General features: G+C 45.7%; 1 protein-coding gene across 1 annotated transcript in view; it reads right to left on the bottom strand.

Annotated features, from left to right (window-relative positions):
* Positions 1 to 268: 268 nt before the first annotated feature.
* LOC309550447 (C4b-binding protein alpha chain-like) overlaps positions 269 to 23,277 on the bottom strand; it is a gene marked incomplete at its 3' end in the record, with an annotated part of 129,067 nt that continues 106,058 nt past the window's right edge. Inside the window, exons 7-12 of the mRNA XM_082250825.1 lie at positions 23,024 to 23,121; positions 19,193 to 19,382; positions 13,915 to 13,996; positions 4,060 to 4,315; positions 921 to 960; positions 269 to 297 (exon numbers count right to left, since the gene is read on the bottom strand). Of these exons, the coding sequence (XP_082106951.1) occupies positions 269 to 297; positions 921 to 960; positions 4,060 to 4,315; positions 13,915 to 13,996; positions 19,193 to 19,382; positions 23,024 to 23,121 (695 nt within the window). The remainder of the gene's footprint in view (positions 298 to 920; positions 961 to 4,059; positions 4,316 to 13,914; positions 13,997 to 19,192; positions 19,383 to 23,023; positions 23,122 to 23,277) is intronic.

Here is a 23,277-nt window from a genome sequence, read left to right on the forward strand (position 1 = left end):
ACCTTTCGGTGAGGCGCCTTCGATTTAAAAATCCAAGGCGCAGTGACACGTCAGCGCCGGGTGGTACCATTTTTAAAAAGACAGTGACTCGAGTACAAGCCGAGGGGGGCATTTTTAGCATGAAAAAACATGCTGAAAATCTCGGCTTATACTCGAGTATATACGGTAATATGTATCATTTTACCCTTGTAGATATCATCAGAGAACATCGGAGAGCTGGCTTCTATCAGTAAAGTATTTTTGGTGTCAGAAGTGCAGATCTTTGTACTTACGGAATCAAGGAGCTACCGGTTACACCTGTGGAATAGACAGAACATTGAATGACCCAACAGATAAACCAGGGGTCTTCAAACTATGGCTCTCCAGTTGTTCAGGAACTACAATTCCCATCATGCCTAGTCATGTCTGTGAAAGTCAGAATTTACAATGCCTCATGGGATGTGTAGTCCCGCAACAGCTGGAGGGCCGTAGTTTGAGAATCCCTGCTGTAGACTGAACACAGATGGTGACCTACAATACCTAATTCACTCCTTTCTGCCAGTTATATATTCCCACTGTGTAAAAATTACACTCCTCGGGGGCGGGGCTGGACAGCAATGAAAGAAATTTTCAAAATTTTTCAATCTACTACTTTTTGTTTAAGAAACACACTTTGTAGCAGAGCTGTTCATATATCCAGATATGCATATGAAAGGAAACTTCTACTGAAAATATGGTGGCTGCCAATACTAACATCTCCATCTGACAATGCTAGCTCTTAGTTTCACATAACATTTTAGTAAATCAATCCAAACATTAATTAAGGCTCCGACCCTTAATTGTGTTTAATAATTAGCTTTGATACAAAAAGGGGTCACTGATAAGAGAGCCCCTCCATATACAGAGGAACTTTCCAGTAGAGAGTCTATAAACAGACTTACCATCAATGACTCCAGCAAAAGCACACGATGACTTCTCCACCTGCAGGAAAGAAGGGATAGGCCAATCACCATTCTCTATAGATTAGCTAGCTCTATTATTATGGCTAGTTGTTAAAGGGGATTTATAGCGCTTTTTCTTTTCTTTACTACAACTATAACTTAACCATACCAAAAAAAAGTACAATCAGGTAAGCATTGAATTATTGCATATCAATATTTCATATTTACCTTCCCCAGCCAGCAGGTGGCAGCCCCAGAAAGGATCGGCAGCTTTTCTCGATGTCGGGTGGCATCGGCCATTTGTATAGAAACCAGCCAACTTTCGGCCCGTGTGTACTGCAGTCAGTCCAACAGAATCCGGCCTTTTGGCCGGCTAGCTTCTGTCGAAGGGGCATGACCGAAAAAGGTCTATTGATTGCATTGATTGGGGAGGCGGAAAAACCAACACCCCCCCGGGCGGGACAGCCGGCCAGCATTCAAATCTAACAGCCTCTCCCTCATCCCGGGATGGACAGCTGGCCGCCCAGCCGGACAGCCAGCATCCTTACCTCCTCCTTCCCCGAGCGGCTGTGATTCTCCTCTGGCCGTGCGACTGCTCCCTCTTCCTGGCCAATGGCCAGTAAAATCGCTTCCCTTTTCAGCCAATCAGGAAAGGGGTCTCACGACCCGCTTCCTGATTGGTTGGGAGGAAAATCAGTGTGATAATAGATATTTATTCGCTATTGTCATACATCCGGGTGGGCTCAGTGCTCTGCGCCCCGAGCCCACCTTTTTTGAAGCCTTTTAGAGCCTCTGGCTCTAATCAGGTGCTTCAAAAAAAAAAAAATCCCCTATTGGAATCCATGCGTCCGGCGCCCTGCATGTAGATTAGTGGGCTGGATGCAAGAATAGGGGAGGCGGCACCCCTGCGCCCCCAATGGATGGGCCGCCACTGATTGATTGCTACCAATCACTGACTCTGTCCATTCAGAAAAGGAAGGGAGTGGTAAGTGACATATTTACCAGCCCCTTCCCCATTCTCCATCCCGACACATTCCCCACAGCAGCCATCGAGGGAGAGGAGGGTGGAACCTGTATACAAAAAGTCCAAGCGCTGATAATCAGGACCCCCTAAAAGGAAGTTGACTAATATGACACCGGAATATCCAAACCAAACAATCATTGTGCTGCCTCAGGCATAGGATGTAAATGCAATGGAATGAAACACTGAAAATGGACAGCGTATAGGAGTGACAATGAGGTGTCAAATGAGAATAAACAGGCAGCTACCCATGATAAGGGTGGTAGTTGTGGTACTGGAGCGCCAAGGGTAGCATGGTGCCCAAAGTGACGTCTTTCGGTGGGATGGAGCCAGATGCAAGAACCAGCGTGGAACGCAAGCAAGCCTCTGCACTCCAGTACCATGGCTTGTTTACGCACCAGCGGCTACCGGCCAGGATCCTCTTTTCACTCCACGGGGGGTCCTGTTCCCTGGACACCCCCACTTCTCCGAGAGGTACAGTGTTGGACCACCCCGCATTGACCATTGGCATTCACCATCCCACAATGTCCTCACTGCCATCCAGACCCATGTGGTAACATCTTAGCAATCCCTGGTTTTATTTGTTCAAAAAATTTACATTTATTATGAATCGCTGCCTGTTGTTTCTCCTTTGACACCTTATTGTCACTCCTCTGCGCTGTCCATTTTGAGGGTGGAACCTGGCAGCACCAGGGGTGGGGGTTACAGGGGCCAGGAGATCACACAGGGGCCCAGGGCAGCAGGACCTGGATAGGATGGGCTTCCATTTTCCTTCTGCAGCTACTTAATGCCCGCGGAAGGGAGAGGAGGAGGAGCAAGCTTTTATCTGCTGCAGAAGAAAAATGGAGGGAATTGCCCCTCCTATCCAGGTGAATAGGAGAGCTGCATGGGCACCCTTGAGCATGGGGCCGAGTCACAATTGCGACCGATGTAGGTACGCCCCTGGGTCCAATCATTAAGTGCTTTTAACAACTTAATTTCAGAACTTGAGGTGGCTGGATAAAAGGTGGTGTGCCTATAATGCCTCGTTTCCACTGAGTGGTACGGTTTGGGTCGGTACCGTACGCAATTTTTGCCGTTTCCATTGTCAAAAGATGTGAATGGTACCCTAATTCCGAACCGTACTGTACCGTACCACTTTTTTGGAACCCTTTTGTTGGGGTACCAAGCACATTAGTACCGTACCAACAGGGTGGAGCTACACTGTTGAGCTGAGGTACTGTTGGCAGTGGAAATGCAAGCCAGATCAAGGTGTACCGTTCCGAACCATACTGAACTGTACTGAACCAAACTGTACCGCTCAGTGGAAACGAGGCATAAATATAACTGTGTTCCATTTCTCCGATCTCAGCTCCAGGACACGATTCACTAAGCACGCTGACTTATTCTGCATGCACACAATCTGCTCCTCCAGGCACATAACCTGCGAGAGGTCCAAGCACCATAAACTCTCAGCTCCAGGGGCATTCACCTAGGCACACAGCCTAGTAATCTCAGACCTCACCCCAACAGAAAAAAATACCTAAAATGAAAATCCAAATGCTAAAGTTGTGTAAATAGCTCCCACCAGTTCCCAATGACTTTAGGATGGTAATAACCCTGTGCTATGATTAAATCTGCTGCAGTCAATGCCCCTGCTGGTTAATTGACAGCTGCTTCATTTACAGTAGCAGTGGAGACCGGGACCTTCTGTAACTGTCACTTTTTTCTGGATAGCATTTTACAGGAAGCCGGAAAAAAATGATCTACTGGCAGAATAGGCAGCCCATTGACCAACTGAAGGAGTACAAATGGCAGGCTGCCACTGCTGACCATTGCCCTACAATTAGCAGTAGGGTTGTTATTGGCAGGATATCCAGATAAGAAACATTGCAACAGATTGACAAAAAAAAAAAAAACAATTCCCTAAATAAACTGTATACAGTGAGACATGAAGCCAAACATACTGAAAAATAACATAATTTGCCCAGTGATCGGGTAAAACTTTCAAGCAACTGATTTTTTTTGTTGTCCAGAATTTCCCATAATTATCATTTCCATCACAAACTCCAGAAAACAGAGACTATCAGACCTCATTCATGGCACTCACACATCAGGAAGACATCAGTATAGACATACGTGTTTCCAGCGGCTGGTGACCCGAATGTAGACGGTGTAGTTGTGGTCGGGGATAAGAGGAGCATTGTGGAACCCATTATAATGGTGGTTATCGCCCAGGATAAAAGTTCTTGGTCCGATGAGGTTCTCTGCAGGAAGGACAGCTGCAGTATACCGGGTCGGAGACCAGATAAAATTGTAGGGGGTGTTTTTGAACGTCTGACACTCCTTTGTAGAATTGCCTTCTTGACCGCCAAAGACAATTATTTCATAAGATCTGGAGAGAGAAAATACCGGAATAATCTCAGCTATGAAATATAATGTGTGCTTTCTTATAAAAGAGCTGTCACAGCTCTAGCAGCTCTTTCGCCAAGAGGCGGGTGAAGAGGCGGGAGTCTTTTTTTTTTTCCTATTCTCCGGGTGTGCCGCAGGTGATGGAATTGACGATGGATTTACATCAGGGGAAACTATATTTTTATTTTTATTTTGTAATAAAGGACTTGTCAGAAACTGGCTTTTGGCTTTATTTTTTTTTTGTACAATTTTTTGGTTACATAGTTACCTAGTTAGTGAGGTTGAAAAAAGATATCAGTCCATCCAGTTCAACCTATGATGTGTGTGTGTGTTTGCTTTTAACCGTACATCATATACCCCTGTATGTTGTGGTCTCTAAGGTGCCCATCTACTAGTTTTTTGAAACTATCAATGCTCCCTGCTGATACGACTGCTTGTGGAAGAGAATTCCACATCCTTACCGCTCTTACAGTGAAGAACCCCTTACGCACTTTAAGGTTAAACCGCCTTTCCTCTAGTTTTAGTGAGTGGCCACGTGTCTTATTGTATTCCCTTTCTCTGAATAGTTTTTTCCTTATGCTAGGGTCGCCAGTACAGTATTTGTACATTGATATCATATCCCCCCTTAATCGTCTCTTCTCCAGAGAGAATAGGTTCAGTGCTTGTAGCCTTTCCTCATAGCTGATGTCCTCCATTCCCCTAATCATTTTCGTTGCCCTTCTCTGGACCCTCTCCAGTTCCAGCACATCCTTCCTGAGGACCGGTGCCCAGAACTGGACAGCATACTCCAGATGTGGCCGGACCAGAGTCTTGTAGAGCGGGAGAATAATCTCTTTATTTCTGGAGTGAATCCCCTTTTTTATACATCCCAGTATTCTGTTGGCTTTGCTTGCGGCGGCTTGGCATTGCATGCCACTGCCAAGCCTGTTGTCTACCAGTACCCCCAGGGCCTTTTCCATCCTAGACTCACCCAGAGGTTCCCCCCCTAGTGAGTAGCTTGCTTTCTGGTTTCTGGCCCCCAGGTGCATTAATTTACATTTTTCAACATTAAACCTCATCTGCCACGTAGTTGCCCACTCTGTTATTTTGTTCTGGCTTGCTTGCAAGGTTTCCACATCCTGCATAGAAGATATTGGCAAGCCTAGTTTAGTATCATCTGCAAATACTGAGATTGTACTAGATATCCCCTCCTCTAGATCATTTATGAATAAATTAAACAGGATTGGTCCCAGGACAGAACCCTGGGGGACCCCACTTTCCACACCCGCCCAATCCGAGTACTCCCCATTAATCATCACCCTCTGGACTCTCCCCTGGAGCCAGCTCTCTATCCAGGTACTCACCTTATGGTCCATACCTACCTTCCTTAGTTTGTACAGTAAGCGTTTGTGGGGAAGGGTGTCAAAGGCCTTTGCAAAGTCCAGATACACCACATCCACAGGCTTTCCCTTATCTAGGTGGCAGCTCACTTCATCGTAGAAGGTTAATAGATTGGTTTGGCAAGAACGATTTCTCGTGAATCCATGCGGATTACTACTTATAATACCATTTTCATTACTAAAGTCTTGTATGTGGCCCCTTAACATCCCCTCCAAAATTTTGCAGACTACTGATGTTAGGCTGACCGGCCTATAGTTACCCGGGATACATCTCGGCCCCTTTTTAAATATTGGTACCACGTTGGCTTTTTTCCAATCAGCTGGCACCATACCCGTCTGTAAACTATCCTTAAAGATCAAGAATAATGGTCTGGCAATCACCTGGCTGAGCTCATTAAGAACCCTCGGGTGCAAGCCCGGGGATTTATTTATGTTAAGTTTCTCTAGCTTAGCTCTAAGTCTATCTTCTGTTAGCCATGGCGGCACTTCCTGAGGTGTATTATTTAGTTCGGCCTTACAAGCAAGGTTCGTGTAGCCCCCGATTCTTTTGTGAAGACTGAAGAGAAGAAATTATTTAACACTTCCGCCTTTTCTCTGTCCTCAGTGGCCATATTTCCTTTATCATCTTTTATGGGGCCAATGTGTTCTGGCCTCCCTTTCTTGCTGTTTATATACTTAAAGAATTTCTTGGGGTTCTTTTTACTCTCCTCCGCAATATGTCTCTCGTGTTCTATTTTAGCCGCCCTGATTTCATCTTTACATTTCTTATTACACTCTTTGTAATGCTTAAATGCTGCCAATGACCCCTCAGTCTTGTATTTTTTGAAGGTCTTTTCTTTAGCACTAATATACATTTTTATGTTGGAGTTTAGCCACCCAGGGTTTAGTTTTGCTCTTTTAAATTTATTTCCCTTTGGAATGCACTGGCCAATCCCCTTGTTAAGTATGCTCTTGAAGCACTCCCATTTTTCCTCCGTGTTCTTTGTTTCCAGGGTTCTATCCCATTTGATATTTTCTAGCAGCGAGCGCAGTTTAGGGAAATTGGCTCTTTTGAAATTCAGCGTCCTTATATTACCATAGTGTTTCCTATTACTGTAATTAATACTGAAACCAATTGACCTATGGTCACTGTTTCCTAAGTTGTCCTGTATTTCTATATCCGTGAGCAGGTCTGTATTGTTGGTAATCAGTAGGTCAAGTACCGCATTGTTTCTTGTCGGTGCATTCACCATCTGACCCATGAAATTGTCCTGCAAAACATTTAGGAACTGCCTTGCCTTGGCTGAGTGCGCGGTTCCTTCTGGATATATCTGGATAATTAAAGTCCCCCATTATAATGACATTTCCCATCCTTGCTGCCAATCCTATCTGTAACATGAGGTCCTCCTCACCCTCCTCCCTCTGGTTGGGGGGCCTATAGCATACGCCCAATATTACCTTCCCCACCGTGCCTTCCCTTTGAAGCTCTACCCATAGGGATTCTGCCTCGTCCTTCGCTCCATTATTAATATCATCCCTCATATTTACCTGTATACTGTTCTTAATATACAGACATACCCCTCCCCCTTTTTTACCTTCTCTATCCCTGCGATAAAGGGAATACCCCTGAATGGTCGCCATCCAGTCATGGGAGCTGTCAAACCAAGTCTCAGTTATCCCCACAAAATCTAAGTCCTCCTCAAACATCAGCAGCTCCAGCTCTCCCATCTTGTTGGCCAGGCTTCTGGCATTGGTATACAAACCTCTTAATTTTGATCGGTTACATATATCCTCGTTTGATGTTTTTAGGCTGCTCTCTTGATTTTTCCCCATACCCACCCTGGGTATAGGAGCTCCGAACACCCTACCGCTAATGCCCCCATTTCTGCCCTCTGAATCTTGCTTTCCACTGGCTAATTCTACATCTGTACCCTCCCCCCCCCATCACCTAGTTTAAAAGCCCCTCTAACTTTGTGGCCATCCTCTCACCCAGTACGGCTGCACCCTCCCCATTTAGGTGCAATCCGTCCCTACCAAAGAACCTGTGGCCGACTGAGAAGTCGGCCCAGTTCTCCAGGAACCCGAAACCCTCCTTACTACACCAGCTCCTCAGCCACTCGTTAACTTCCCTAATGGGTAGAGGTACGATGTACCCGATATCCATTCACTAAGGGGGGATCGGTATCTGGGGGCCACCTTGTTGAAGGGGGCTTCCAGATTCCGATAAGCTTCCCCCCCGCAGACCCCCACAACCACAGCCCACAGTTGTCGGGAAGAGACCCCTGTCCCCATCAACATAGTGCTTTGGGATGGGGGGGCAGAGCACCCCCCCCCCATGTTGAGGGCATGTGGCCTGGTATGGTTCAGGAAGGGGGGCGCTCGCTCGCCCCCCAACCTCATGATATTTAAAGGAATTTTTCATTTTTATTGTTTTACTTTAAGCATTATTAAAATCACTGCTCCTGTAAAAACGATTGTTTAATTTTGTTACGGAACAGGGCACCCCTGAGCAGGTACCTCCGTTGACAGATGCTCCTAGTGCTTCCCGAGGGCTCCAAGCACTCCACCAGACTTCAGACTACACGAACCGCCGCAGCTTGGTTAGGGTCTTGGCATCTCCTACCCACCCTGGACCAACGACAAGGCTCCAGGTTCCTGTGGGTGAACCTCTCTTTCCCCAGAGAGTGCAGCAGAACAAGCTCTTACACAAGCACTTACAAGAGCTTAGTGATTCTCTAAGGGAGTATGGAAGACCATAGCAATCCCTGCAGCAGATTCCCCCAATAACGAGACAAAGCTCCGAGTTGAGGGTAAAACAGGAACAACAACATTTATTGGAAGAACACAGCACACTTTTATACAGAAATTGGAACATCCCTCCCCCAACAACTGCTTTCCCATTGGTCAATTTCACAGTACTTGCAGTTCCCAATAAGGTCCTCTCCAGCCCATGCAAATGAGGGCTTGAAAATGAGTCAACAGTGATTGGTCAGATAGCTTTGACCAATGCAAGGAGGGCTGCTATGCAAATGAGGACTTGAAAAATGAGTCAACAGGGATTGGTCAGATAGTTTTGACCAATGCAAGGAGACAGAAGCCCCAGGGGGCAATCAATGTAAACTATAGTCAGACACAGAACAATGGTTCCCTAACGAGCCCTCAATACACATTCCTCGGAGTGTCAATAGACAGCCCGTCTCCTCAGAACTTCCTGTAATGCCCATATCAGGAGTTGACTTCCTGTTCCTTACAGTTTACAGGGATACGTTTTAGCTTCCAAGATAGAGGCAAGACTCCATTATCCACATGGGGACCCAAATACAGTATTATGCTTTAAAATATATAAAGTTACTTTTTATACATTAAACATAGACATGTTACATATCCCCAGATAGCTCAGGTCGGAGTGCACATTATTAGGTGAATAGCACTCAGTCCCCACGAATACAGTTTAATCGCCATGGAGCCAAAGTCTTTTAAAGCCTGGTCCATAGTCCAAAGGCAGCAGGCGGGCAGCCAGGCTCCTCCAATGCAATGCGCCGAGATTGGTCTCGTCACAAATTTATTTATTTTTTTGCATTGATTCAAGTCCCCCAGGGCAGTACCCAGGTCCCCATACACTTTTTTGGGTCAATAACTTGCATTTAAGCCTTTAAAATTAGGACTTTTGATTTTTCGTGTTCGTGTCCCATAGACTTTAATGGAGTTTGCATGTTCGCTAGTACATTTCCTCTGTTCGGGGTGTTCTGGTGCGAACCGAACCGGGGGGTGTTCGGCTCATCACTACCGCAGATATACTAAGGCAGGCTGGCTTGATTGCGCAAACTGCCGTACCTGTACGGCGGTTCGCGCTCCTGGGGGCGCGTGCCCGTCCCCATTAGGAAGCGGGTAAGCTGATCCATGGGACCAGCGGCCGCGATTGCTCCCTGCTGAGAGAGAAGGGTGGTCGGCTTTTGTAATCTCAGCAGACTGTTCTCTCAGCAATCCACACAGAGCTCCTGTAATCCTCCTATTTAGAATCACAGGTCTCTGTGTTTATTCCACAAGCCCACCCCCTCACAGTTAGAAAACACCCCCTAGACTCACACTTAGCCCTTTAATCACCCATGGGTTAACCCCTTCCCTGCCAGTGTTATTATTACAGTAACAGTGCATATTTTTAGCCCTGATTACTGTAGTAATGTCACTGGTCCCCCCAAAAGTGTCAAAAGTGTCAGTTGGACACTTTTATCCAGATCAACCTCAACAAAATTTGGCAATTCAGGATTACTCTCCTCAACAGCAGGAACAGAGGGCATTTCTCCCCAGTCTCTGGGCCGTTCATGTGGTTGTCCTTGTTCCCACAGTTTTGCAAACAACGGACAGCCTCGTCCTATGATCACATCATGCACTAAGTTTTCCACCAACCCCACCTCTTGAGTACCAGTGCCACATGCAATGTCGCAGTCCCGCTAAAAATCGCAGATTGCCGCCATTACTAGTAAAAATAAATAAATAAATAGGACAGAAATCTTTCCCGTAGACAGTAGACACAATAACTTTTGTGCAAACCAATCAAAATATGCTTGTTGCGATTTTTTTTACCAAAAATATGTAGCAGAAAACAAATTGTCCTAAAATGTTAAAAAATTTGGATTTTAAAATTTTTTTTGGAGAATGTTAAATAGCAGAATGTGAAAAATATATATATATTTTTTTTTTTTCAGAATTGTCGCTGTTTTTTTTTGTGTATAGCACAAAATATAAAAATTGAACAGGTAAACAAATATCAACAAAAGAAAGCTCTATTTGTGGGAAAAAAAGGACGTCAATTTTATTTGGGTACAGCATCGCACGACCGCGCAATTGTCTGTTAAAGTAACGCAGTGCCGAATCGTAAAATATGGCCTGGTCATTAAGGGGGAAAATCTTTCCGGAGCTGAAGTGGTTAAACTTTAATGTGCTGTTATTACAGGCTCTGGATGGAATTGTGTTTGCAGATTTAAAAATGGCCAGAAGAGGAGCGTTAATTGTGATGTCAATTTTAGATTTAGTTTTAGACATAGTCTTTTGACTAAAATAAAAATAAGATATATTGCGCCAGTGTAATTTATCCACTTTAAGACCGGAAGGATTTGTTCCCCCTTAATGACCAGGCCCTATTTTGCGATTCGGCACTGTGTTACTTTAACGGACAATTGCGCGGTCGTGTGACGCTGTACCCAAATAAAATTGATGTCCTTTTTTCCCACAAAGAGAGCTTTCTCTTGGTGGTATTTGGTCACCTGAGCGATTTTTATTTTTTGCGCTATAAACAAAAAAAGAGCGACAATTCTGGAAAAAAAATACAATATTTTTCACATTCTGCTATATAACATGCCCCCCAAAAAAAAAAAAAATGTAAAAATCTATTTTTTTTTACATTTTAGGCCAATTTGTATTCTGCTACATATTTTTGGTAAAAAAAAAAATCGCAATAAGCGTATTTTGATTGGTTTGCGCAAAAGTTATCGCGTCTACAAACTAGGGGAAAGATTTATGTCATTTTTATTGTTTTTTTTCTTTTTTTACTAGTAACGGCGGCGATCTGCGATTTTTTTGCGGGACTGCCACATTGCGGCGGACAGATCGGACCCCTAACTGACATTTTTGACACTTTTGGGGGTACCAGTGACATTACTACAGTAATCAGTGCTATACATATGCACTGTTACTGTACTAATGACACTGGCAGGGAAGGTGTTAACCCTCTGGGTGATCTATAGGTTAAATTTGAGCCTAGGGGAGTGATTCTAACTGTGGGGGGGGTGGCTTCTAACTGTGGGGGCGTGGCTTGTGAAATGACCATAGAGACATGTGATACGATATAGAAGGATCACATGATCTCTATGATCATCCCAGGGAGAAGGACGGTTGGCTGTGTTTACAACAGTCGACCGTCCTTCTCTCTCAGCGGGAAACGATCGCGGGTGTCAGGCGGCAATTGGAGCCGCCTGACCCGTGCATCAACTTCCCCGCTGCCGAGTTGGGGCGGGAGTGTGCCGTCGGTGGTGCGCGCTCACCCCCTAGCTTCCCGCGCATGACCGACATAGATTTACGTTGGTTTGCACAGGAGAGCCACCCTGCCGCAGTAAATCTGCGGCGGGTGGTCGGGAAGTGGTTATATAATAAAGCAAACTAATAAGCAGCAAATATTTAGTGAGATATACACAATGAAAAAATTTAAATTGATAGGTGTCCATATAAATCAAATACTCCATGAGTGAAGATAGAAGCTGTTCTCAATGTGATAAAGACCACTCTCCATCACCGTACAAAGACAATATTATCACCACCACCACCACCAAAACCTGAAATGGTCTCTTACCAGCTCACATTGACCCCACTGGCAGAGGTCAGTAACACCTGTGGCTTAATACCCAGCCAGGATCTTTGAAAGGTCAGGGAAATCTTCTTATGACTCCACCCAATACATCGATAGCCCAGCGGTACCATCACAGTACAACCAAAAATATAAAAAGGCTCCACGTAATGTGAATCATTCAAACAATTTATTATATCAAAAGTAATGCACTTACATAGTAATAAATGACCCGGCCAGCATTAAAAACACCCGTCCTTCCGGGATTACACACACAGTAACGTCAGCATGTCGTTCACCCTGCGCGTTTCGTCATATGTTGACGGGTACCCGGAAGATGTCAACATATGACGAAACGCATAGGGTGAATGACGTGATGTATGCTGCGTGCTGCATGCATAGAATGGACAATGATGTAAGAGGGCAGTGTGACTAGAGACCCTAAGGCAAGGGGGAGTGAGGAGGACACTGATATAAGAGAGAACTCTGCAAACCCTGGTGTAAAGGGGAACTCTGATGTAAGGGGGCTCAGAGCCCTCTTTTATCGTAGTTCCCCCTTCCAGTGTAAAGGGGAACTCTGCAGATTCTGATGGAAGGGCTTATTCAGACAGGCACCAAGTCCTGTCCTCCATGCAGAGCTGCTGTCTGCTGTACGTCCATCCATCTTGGAGCTGCGTGCAGACAGCCCATAGAAGTGGATGGAAATGCAGCAGCTGCATTCAGATCTGTTCATCTGCTCCTGCCCACATATCACATTTTTACATGCAATTTTGTCTCTGCAGCCACTGTGTCTGCAACCATTTCTATAGGCTGCCTGCATGCAGCTTCAATGTAGATGTATACACTGCAGACAGTGGCTCAGTATGGGGGACTGGCATGAATGAGCCCTAATAAGGGAGAACCCCTGGGACTCTGTAAGGGGGAACTCGAGGACTCTTATGTAAGGGGAAACTCTGCAGACTCAAATGTAAAGGGGAACTTTGCAGACTCTGATGTAAGGGGGAACTCTGCAGACTCTGATGTAAGGGGGAACTCTGTGGACTCCGATGTAAAGGTGTATGGCCTGGTGTGGTCCGGGGGGGGGGTGGTATGCCGCCCCCCCCCCCCTGGCCCATGGAGCACCAGCCTCCACTGGTAGAAATACGGAGAATCTTATAATGGGGCCAGCAGTTTCTGAACAGCACAGCACTTCCATGATAACATTGAGTTGTAATGGAGATGAGTGAGTTAAGAAACTAGAGCACCACTCCATAATAGTCCAAATAGTTTATTCCAAATAGAGGAAATGCAAAATGTGTCACCCTCAGACAGAAGTTCCTAAAATGATTCCACCACGAGGGGGTCTAAAGCAGCAAAGCCTCAATACATGGTCCACCAAAAGTAGATGGGCATCTAAGCGAATTAATTGTACAGGGATATGGTAAATGGTAGTGACATAGACACATACACACACCCACACAGGTTGAACTGGATGGACTGATGTCTTTATTCAACCTTACCAACCATGTAACTATGTAAATATGGAGCATCTTCTTCTACAGTACCACTCACAAGGGTACTTAGCATGCTGATGTCCAAAGAAGGAAGGAGAAGAGTGAATTACATAGATCAGCTGCCCATTATTGATGTTGGTATTCTCATAAAACTTTATTGTTCCCTATGGCACATGGAAAGCCCCACCTGGTGCCTTCTTCCTCTTACCCTAGGGATGGGCTCTCTACAGCTAAGCATGCTTCTAGGGTGAAACACATTATTGGTGGAGGTCCCAAGCTGGGCTTCCATTGTTCACATCCAGAACAAAAGTTTAATGAAAATGTTGACATCAGAGTGTGGTCGGGCTTTATGATTTAGTTTTCTTTTACACGCTGAGCAAATGTTTCTCACCTGATTGGCCCATTCAGATTTAGAACCGGGTGGAGCTGCAAAGTGTCATCACGTATTGTCTTCTCCATGTGAAGAGGAGGATCTGGAAAGGAAGATTCAGGAATCATCTGATCAGGAAAAAGGACTAATCTGCTGTGTGCCAGTAATGACTGCCTGACCATAGATGATATGGAAACTGCAAACTGCAGAATTAGTTTAGACTTGCACCAAACTTTGGGTAATGGTTAATTTCAGATACTTGATGTCATTTACAGATTAATTCACTGAAAGTGAGAGTAAACTGAGAAACTTCCTTTTGAATCCCTGTATTCTATGCCGGGACAATGTCATCCAGTTGTAAGCGGGTTGGAAGTTATGCTAATCAGGTGCTGCCCTGGAACGGAAGCGTTAGAGGCAATGCCTTTCCCAGTTCTTTGGTTTTGGTGGATTATCTTTGGTAATATAGGGGCAGTGGTCCGGAGCAGAGATCCCCCCCCCCCCCGAGCAGAGAGAACCGCCATAAGGGAGAAGATCCGAGAGCCACACCCGGGAAGAACAGAGGAATGTCACTTGCCACTGCCGTGATGTAGAAAGACATCAGTACATAGGGTTCATTTTTGAAGATTCCATCACTCGGAAATGCCCTTAATGGATCCTATATTTTGTACATGGATTCTTCCTTTGGAGGTAAGCAAAGGAAAAATATTGCATGTTGGACATGTTGGACTGCTGGACGTGCAAAATGAACATAAGTAAAGGTTTGAAACTTTGTTCCCTTCTGGTCTGAAGATACTCAAGGGGTGCAATGCAAGTAACTAGCACACATGGTCTGTAGTTCGGGTCACTAGACACACTGGGGAATGAAGATGTCAGTACCGAAGTCGGTGGAGTGTGCAGGTACAAGTGGTCACCCATGGTATTGGAAGTCTACCAAGCAGCCTGTCGTTAAGCATGTACCTGAGATAGGTGAGATAGCCTCTTGCAGGAGGGAGTTGTTGTCGGCACTCTCTCCATGAGTGGTCTGTCTCCCATAGCAAAGGGAGTGGACTCATGCCTTAGAGGTCCCCAGGCTTGTGCTCTACGGAAGAGTCAAATGAAGTTTAGTCCATGCTGGGTGCACGGCTGGACCCCATACTTACAAGAAGTTTGGTAGCATACGCTGGATGGGTGGATGTGGACGGCTCAACGTCTCCTTCCTAAATGCAAGTTACAGAGAAGTTCTACATTGTCACGGGGAACCAAGAGTTAAGTAGAGAACAGCTATCGTGCAATTGTATATGGTGTACATTCATCTCTAAAAGCAGAGGCCCGACTTAAGTTTGAGCTTCCCCCTACAGCGGCCTTAGCCTTGTCCCAGGGCATTGATGAAAATGGCACAGAACAAAGGTACCCCATGTGTAATACAGTGATCCCATCCCAAGTGCCTAGCCTAGCCCAGAAGAACCCACCCCAGGAGTAGTACTCTCATGTGACTCATGTGGAGAAATTGTTTATCTTCAGCCCTCCCCCCTACACAGTGCCCAGAGTGAAGATGCTAAAACTGTGTCCCCCTCACCCTACCTTTATTATATGTGAGTCTGTATGTGTCTGTGTGGATGCACAGTGTGTACAATGTGACACAGCTGCCGCGGCCACATACATACACCCACCCACAGCTGCCCAGTGCCAGCCAGCCAGCACCCCACACACTCACAGGCCTGTACCAGCCAGCCAGCCATAGGCCCTGCATGTACCAGCTAGCCACCCACAGGCCCTGGGCCTGTACCAGCCAGCCACCCACCCACCACAGGGTGCCAGCCAGCCACCCACCAAAGGGTGCCAGCCAGCCAGCCACCAAAGGGTGCCAGCCAGCCAGCCGCCCACCACACCACAGGGTGCCAGCCAGCCAGCCATCCACCACAGGGTGCCAACCAGCCAGCCACCCACCACAGGGTGCCAGGCAGCCAGCCACCCACCACAGGGTGCCAGCCAGCCACCCACCCACCAAAGGGTGCCAGCCAGCCACCCACTAGAGGGTGACAGCCAGCCAGCCACCCACCACAGGGTGCAAGCCACAGCCACCCAACAACCCACCAAAGGGTGCCAGCCAGCCATTCACCAAAGGGTGCCAGCCAGACAGTTTTTTTTAAGCCTATATTCAATTTCAGTAGTGTCTTTCAAATTTCAATGGAGATGAATGCAGATAGAAAAATTAAAAGTGTGGTCTGGGACTATTTCTCATCTCCATCTCCAGGAAAAAGCAGCACAATGTAAGCATGGGATCAATAACTGCAAAAAACAAAAAAGACGTCAAATCTTTGGGCCCATCTAAGAGTTCATCATGTTGAGTTGTATCATGCAACACAGAAAAAATTAAATGAATCACAAGGTGAAACATCACTTTCCCAGGCCACAATAACAGATGCAAAGAATCCCAAAGATGAAAAGTGATGCAAGAATCCCACACGGGGGAGTACATTGGAGAAAGGTTTCTAGGCATGCTAGAAGAATGAGGAATCACCAAAGACCGAGTGATGCTTGTGCTTCGAGACAGCGGAGCGAACATGGTGAAAGGAATGAGACTTGCTGAAGTGTCAGACCTCAGTTGCATGGCACACACCCTCCAACTTGTGGTAAAGGGTCTGTCAAACCAGAGAGTTTTTCTTGGCATAAATAGCATGCTGAAGAGGTGTGCAGGCTATTTCCACCATTCAATGCTTGCCAAGCAGCGACTGAGGTGCATTCAGAAAGACCTTGGCCTACCCAAAAACAACTTGATTAACGCTGTTCCAACACCATGGAACTCAACATTTCACATGCTGCAAAGAATGCTGGAGCAGAAGCGAGCTCTTACCATATATTCAGGTGAATATGGAGGATATTCTTGTCCAACTGCTGATCAGTGGGACATTGTAGCCAATGTCATTGAGACCCTCCTCCCCATAGAGGAAGTGACACTGGAGGTGAATCATTACAACTCATCTGTGTCATCTGTCATCCCATGTGTGAGAGTGCTGAAGATGCTTCTTCAACAGAATGAAGGACCCAACACACATGGCACTAAAACATGTAGGCAGGCCATGAGGGACAGCCTCGCCAAACGTTTTTAGAAGCATGAAGAGAATAAAAATGTTGTGCTTGCATGTCTTTTGGATCCTCGATACAAGAACCATCCTTTCTCTTCTGATGATTTATTGGCCAAGGCAAAACAATGCCTGAGTCAAGAAGAGCAGGTTTCTAATGTGGAAGAGCAGGATGCAGGAGAAAAATGTCCAAATAGACAACGGACAGAAGAGAAACTTCATCGTGGTCAAATAGATGCCACGTTCAGTGTTTTATTGGGGCCTCATGTGGAGGATTCTTCTGAATCTGCAATAATGACCCTGGATGATGAACTTCATCTCTATTTGAAGGAACCAGTAATTAGTGATGGACAAACATCTGATGGGACGGTTCGCAAACGCGATTGCGCGAACTCGCTCAAATGTTCGCGAACCGCAGGTTCGCGGCGGGTCCCATTAATTTTAATGGCAGGCGAACATGAAAAACCTCCAGGTCATATTTGCAGCCATAAAATACTTACTAGCTGTGCACACATAGTCCCACAACATGGACACTGACATACCAGAAGTATTAACCGAATCTGCGATCGACAAGCATTCTTTTTTTATCTATGAAATTTCGCCAATTTCATAGATAAAATTGCGCTGCAGTCAGTGCAAAACTGCTAGAAAAAAAGCTAAACAGTGGATTGGAGTCATTGGACTACTGCTGCAGTAGTGCGCCACTCACTGCTGCAATCATTTTTAATCACTACTGCAGTCACTGCAGTAGTGCAGACAGGGCTGCTTTTAGAAATCGCGGGGTCCCGTACAGACTACCTGGCAGGGCCCCCCCCCCCCCCAAGAAAATATTAAAGATATATTTAGCTAAAATAACAACAAAATCACTATTAGCAGACACAAATATAACATAAATTGCATAATTCCTGCAAAATCTTAAAAAAAAAAAATGTTAAATAAAAATGAAGATGAGATGAGAAAAATATACAGGCTGAGCAGTTGGAGCTCAGTGATCAGAGAGACAGAGAGAGAGAAACAAAGTTACAATTTACAAATAAACTCCTGAGCAGAGATAACATTAGAGCCAGTGCTGGGAGGGGGGCCCACACAGGGAGGGGGATTAGTGAGCGATGACTGTCTCTTTCTAAGCAGATAAAAGCTGATCACAGGGAGAAGGACAGATCAGATTCAGGTGCTGGAGGAAGATTTCTGTATTTGTTGTCCATCACTAATCCCCCTCTCTGTGTTGGCCCCCCTACAAGAGGGCTGGTGGTCCCCCCTATCAGCGGCCCTGAGTGCAGTAGTGATTTAAAATTAATGCAGTGAGTGAGTGCACTACTGTAGCAGTAATCCACTGACTCCCCACTGTCTAGCTTTTGTTCTAGCAGTTTTGCACTGACTGCAGTTAGTGATTTAAAATCATTGCAGTGAGTGCACTACTGTAGCAGTAGTCCACTGTCTAGCTGTTTGTTGTCTAGCTTTTTTCTAGCAGTTTAATTTGCACTGCCTGCAGTGTTAAAATTATTAATAAACAAACATTAGCATGTTCAGTAACAGATTTGTGTCGAAAATTGTGTTTATTTTGCAAAACTTTAAAATGTTCAAAATATCGGCCCATATTGGCCGATACCGATATGCAATGGCCAAAATATTGGTAACAGTATCGGCAACGAAAAACCATTATCGGTCGATCACTAGAGTGCACCATGTGTACAGTGTGGGTGTACGCAGTGCTGGGACCAGGTCATCCAGTGCCAGGGGCAAAGATGCCAAAATGCATCCCCCTCCTTCATATGTGCAAGCTTATGAGGAGAAGGGGGAGAGAGAGCACAGCCCGCACCTCCTCCTGGCTCTCTCCTCCTCTTCTTGTGGCTTTTAGCACTGGGCTGACAGAAGTAGTGATGTTGCTTTCACTACTCTATTCAGCTTTATAGCAAAAAGGAACCTGCGGCGCCCCCAATCTCTACAATACATGCTGTGCCCTGGCCACCACTTGTCCCGGCACCATCATACTGTATGTGAGGCCCCTCAGCCACAGCTCATGGAACCTCTAGAATCCTCTGGAGGAACCCTAGGGTTCCACAGAACCCTGGTTAAGAATGGCTGCTATAGCTGATCATCAAGTCTCTGCAGCGGATTGGTGTCAGAGGTGAACCTTCCATTGTGACACAACATCAAACATACTGCTGCTTCAAACCTATGAATAATAATTGTTCTACCAAACAGCTTACAATTCCCATGTCTGCCAGTGTACTCACCTCCAATATCAGTTTCAATGTTCTCAGTTGCAACCTCTTCAGCCCCAGATGTTATGAATCCTCGGAGGGTGATGGTGTAGTTGGTCCCATACTGGAGGGGGATTTTATATTCTGTCACATTGGGTGGAAACTGGAGAGATTCATCCATGGCAAAGGACACATTGTAATCCCTCCAGGCCAAGATATTCATCTACAAGAAATTATATCTTATGTGACTCATTTCATGACCATGTAGTAAAGAGAAAAAATTAGCAAACTGGTTCTTTAAGTAAGCTGAAAAGAAATCTGTGATGATTTAATGTCAGTTTTTACATTCATATATACATTAAAAATGTATATCAACCCACCTGCACTCAAGTTAGCAAATGATCAGTGCAGGTGGAAGACTTCTTTCATCAACCTTTGCATTACTGTTCAATTATTTGAGGTGCCTTCCTCAATTATGAACACAACCATTTGGACTGTGAAGGACTTTGCTCTATTATATGAAAGCGATGCATTTTTATTTTCATTCATATTCAGTTGCAGACTCTGGGCATGATAGACACGCCCCCCCCCCAAAAAAAAATGTCATCATTGTGTCATCAGATTACCTGATGGGCTGGTGACAGGAACTCGGGTACTCTGATGGGCTGGTGACAGGTACTGGGATGGACTAGTGACAGGTCCTCTTTATTGGGGGGGGGGGGCAATCAGTGTATTTTAGGGTGCACTGTAATCGGTAACTAGCTGTTACCGCAATCTCCTCCTCACACAGGATCTGCACGCGCACGAACGGCGTGCATGAGGACAGTGTATGTGACTGGCTGTGATTAGACACAGCCGTTCACATGGTAAAGAGCCATTTTTTATAGGCTCTTTACACTGATCGGGAATGGGCTTTGTACCGAGGGACACGCCGCATCCCTGCCTTCCGCACGTCATATGACATCCGCCCGGAGGGAGGAAGCATCCCTGCCGGTGTCATTTTACAATGTGCCAGTAGGGAAGTGGTTAAACGATGGTCTCTCCCTCAGCCCAGTATCGATCAAAATCAGGAAAGAAATGAGAGCCGCAATGTCGTCCTTCAATGCATCGGAGAGACCATGAGAGAAGACAGACACCGGAGCCTCATTATTCCAGACCACTTCTGCTGCCAGGGTACGAAATGCAGTTCAATATCCTGTTGAATGGACAGGAGCAGTTTAGCAGCACAGGCAGAGTGAGCAGGCATATTAAATACCCTACGGAAGGAGGCAACAAAATTTGGGTAATCGAGTATAACAGGGTTATCATTCTCCCATAAGAGATTCGCCCAGGCCAAATCCTTGTCCGAGAGCAATGAGATTAGGAAGCCCACCTTGGACCTGTCAGAGGGAAACACTTAAGGAACCATCTCAAAATAAATGCCCACTTGGTTTGGGAAGCCACGACACTGACTCGGATCACCCCCATAGCGCTGCGGGAGGGGGGCTGAACCAGTCGTCCCTCTGGTAAAAGCGATTCCAGCTGCAGGAGCAGGAGCGGCAACAGAAGCAGCAGCAGGAGGAACCACCGGCCGAGCAGCACTAGGAGCAAGGTGTGCTGTGCATTCAAGCAACATCTGCAACGCCTGAACTAAGCGACCCAAAAGGTGATCTTGTTGATCAAGTCTGGAAACCATCATGGGGAGTGTAGGAGCACCCGCATCGTCAGATTTCATGGCCCTTGTGTACTGTCAGGGTGCCAGGAAACCAGCATGCAGTGCATTAAGGGTCACTCGGCAGGCGAACATCCTGCCAAGCGATCCTCAAATTCAGGTGTTTGCGGAACAGGAGATGTTCGGTCTGAACTTTTTCTGGGGTCCGAACCATTCGTCCATCTCTAGTGATAATACATCAGACGTGTTCAAAACAGCCAATGCCTGGTATGTGAAGTGAGAAATGTGGTGAAAACCTGGCAACCGGAGTTATGAAAGCTTACATGTAGACCAGGTGTGTGATTATTCCTGAGGAAGTGAGGGTTAACTATGTAAGTACCAAGAGGATGGAAAGACTAGGTCTCAATCTGCCATCCATACACAGGACAGCATTGGTTTGGGCTGATCAACTTGTGACACCCTGCAACTTGCATGTAAAGGCTGGTGCTCTGCGATCTGTGAAGGCCACGTTGAACTGGGCTAGGCACCTACGATCCTGCCTCCGCCTAAAAACTGTGCTTTCTACATCAACTTATCCCTCACAGTTATTACCTTTTATACCACTTGCCCTTTCCCTTTAAATTGTAAGCTCCCATGAGCAGAGCCCTCGTAATCCTAATTGTATCAGATTGTAATGTAACTGTACTGTCCCCCCTTATCTCGTAAATGTAGCACCCTCCTAGGTAGGTGCTAGGTAGGTAAAAGCCTAGTGTCTCCATCTGCTTATCAGGGGAGCCTGATTGTTAGTTAGGCCTGTTGCATGTGTCCATGTGTGATTCATCTGGTCTGAGGGAGTGTCCCCACTCTATCCAATAGGGGAGCCTGTTTGACAGTGGAGGAAACCCAGCCAGTGACACACAGGCTTTTGTAACTGTCCCAGTGGGTTGGCACAAACAGTGGTGCCTCCTGGGATATGTTATAAAAGCCAAGGGCACATGTGACAGGGTGTCTTTGGGCGGGACGCCAGGTCACAGAAGGAGGGGAAAGTTGTCTCTCCTTCTGCTGAAGTGGATGGTGATCACAGGCGGTCTGCCTTGTGGACCAGGAGTGTGGAGCTGAGCCACGAGGTCTAGGAGAACTGACTAGTGGAATCGGCGGCAGAGCAACCTTGGGAAAAACAGTGTCCTTGAGTACGGGGAAGCTTGCCAGGGGTCTGCCCAGGAAGGGGACCACTCCAGTGGAGAGTCAGTGGACAGGTGTCAGCGCACTTAGCAAGTGAGAAAGGGGTGCCAAGTTAGAACCCTGAAGAGTGATTCAAGCGGGAACATATTTGCTATCTTCACTTCAGTGGCAAGGTGATGCACCGGCCTTGCCACACACTACAGTTAGTTGTCCTCAAGATTGTGCATAGTTCATTGTTGGAGTATCCCACTCATCCCTTTTCCTATCCCAGTTCCAAATAAAAACACAAAAACCAACATCCCCCGAATTGATTATTGACCGAGCCAAGGCCTTTTGATGCTAATTTTCTGCTATCAGTTGCTAAGAGTAACCCAGGGGAATCCAGAATTTGCAATACTCAGCAGTCCTCTAGGGGGCAGTGCTACATAACGCATTGATAAACTTTCAGTGCTCTATAAATCCTATATAATATTATTAATAATATGTCAGAGCAGTGACTCCTCCCCCTCCCGCTAAACAGCTCCACCTGAGGCTTAATTTAGGGACAGATGGATTGGTTTACTAAAGGCTAATAGGCTGTTTACCTTGCAAGGGAATGTAGTGAGAATTCACTTTGCAAAGAATACCCAATAATGTGCAAGGAAAGTTAAAAAACAAAAAATTTATTTTTGCTTGCGCATGATCAGATGATGGAAGCTGATGGAAGCTAGCTAAGCTTCACCTCATTCACTAAGCTAAGGGAAAATTCCCTTACAATGTGAACAATCTATTTGTCTTTAGTAAATTAATCCCATTGTGACTGTGTTCTCTTGTTAGTTACCTCACAGTGCTCTGGGAATCCTGTGTGTACACTTTGTATGAAATTATTTTTTGTAAATTACCATGAAATATTATGTTACCTGTAAAAACAAAAAAACGTAAACATCCTAAAGGCATTCACTTTAAAAAGTCAAATAAATTGACTCACAACCATTACCGTTAGTCTTCAACAATTGAGTAGTAACCGGTCAATATGGAATCAAGAATAAAATACAGAAAATGGATGATTTTACCTGGAATCCGGTAATATTTCCCCATTCCTCAGACAGGCTCCATCTAATTGTGTTATCTTCCATTGATGGAACCTTCACTATTTCAGGTTGACCAGGAACTGGATGGAAAATAAAATGTTACAGAATCTAATCGGGGTAATCTGTCCGTACACACAGAGATCAGTCTACCCCTCCCCCTGCAACAAACTGCAGAATTAGTATATGGAGATACTAAACATAGAAAGACACACATCTGCTTGCGTTTTTTTTTTTTT

Source organism: Pelophylax lessonae, assembly GCF_965119305.1.
Source record: "Pelophylax lessonae genome assembly, chromosome: 1".
Lineage (NCBI taxonomy): Eukaryota > Metazoa > Chordata > Amphibia > Anura > Ranidae > Pelophylax > Pelophylax lessonae.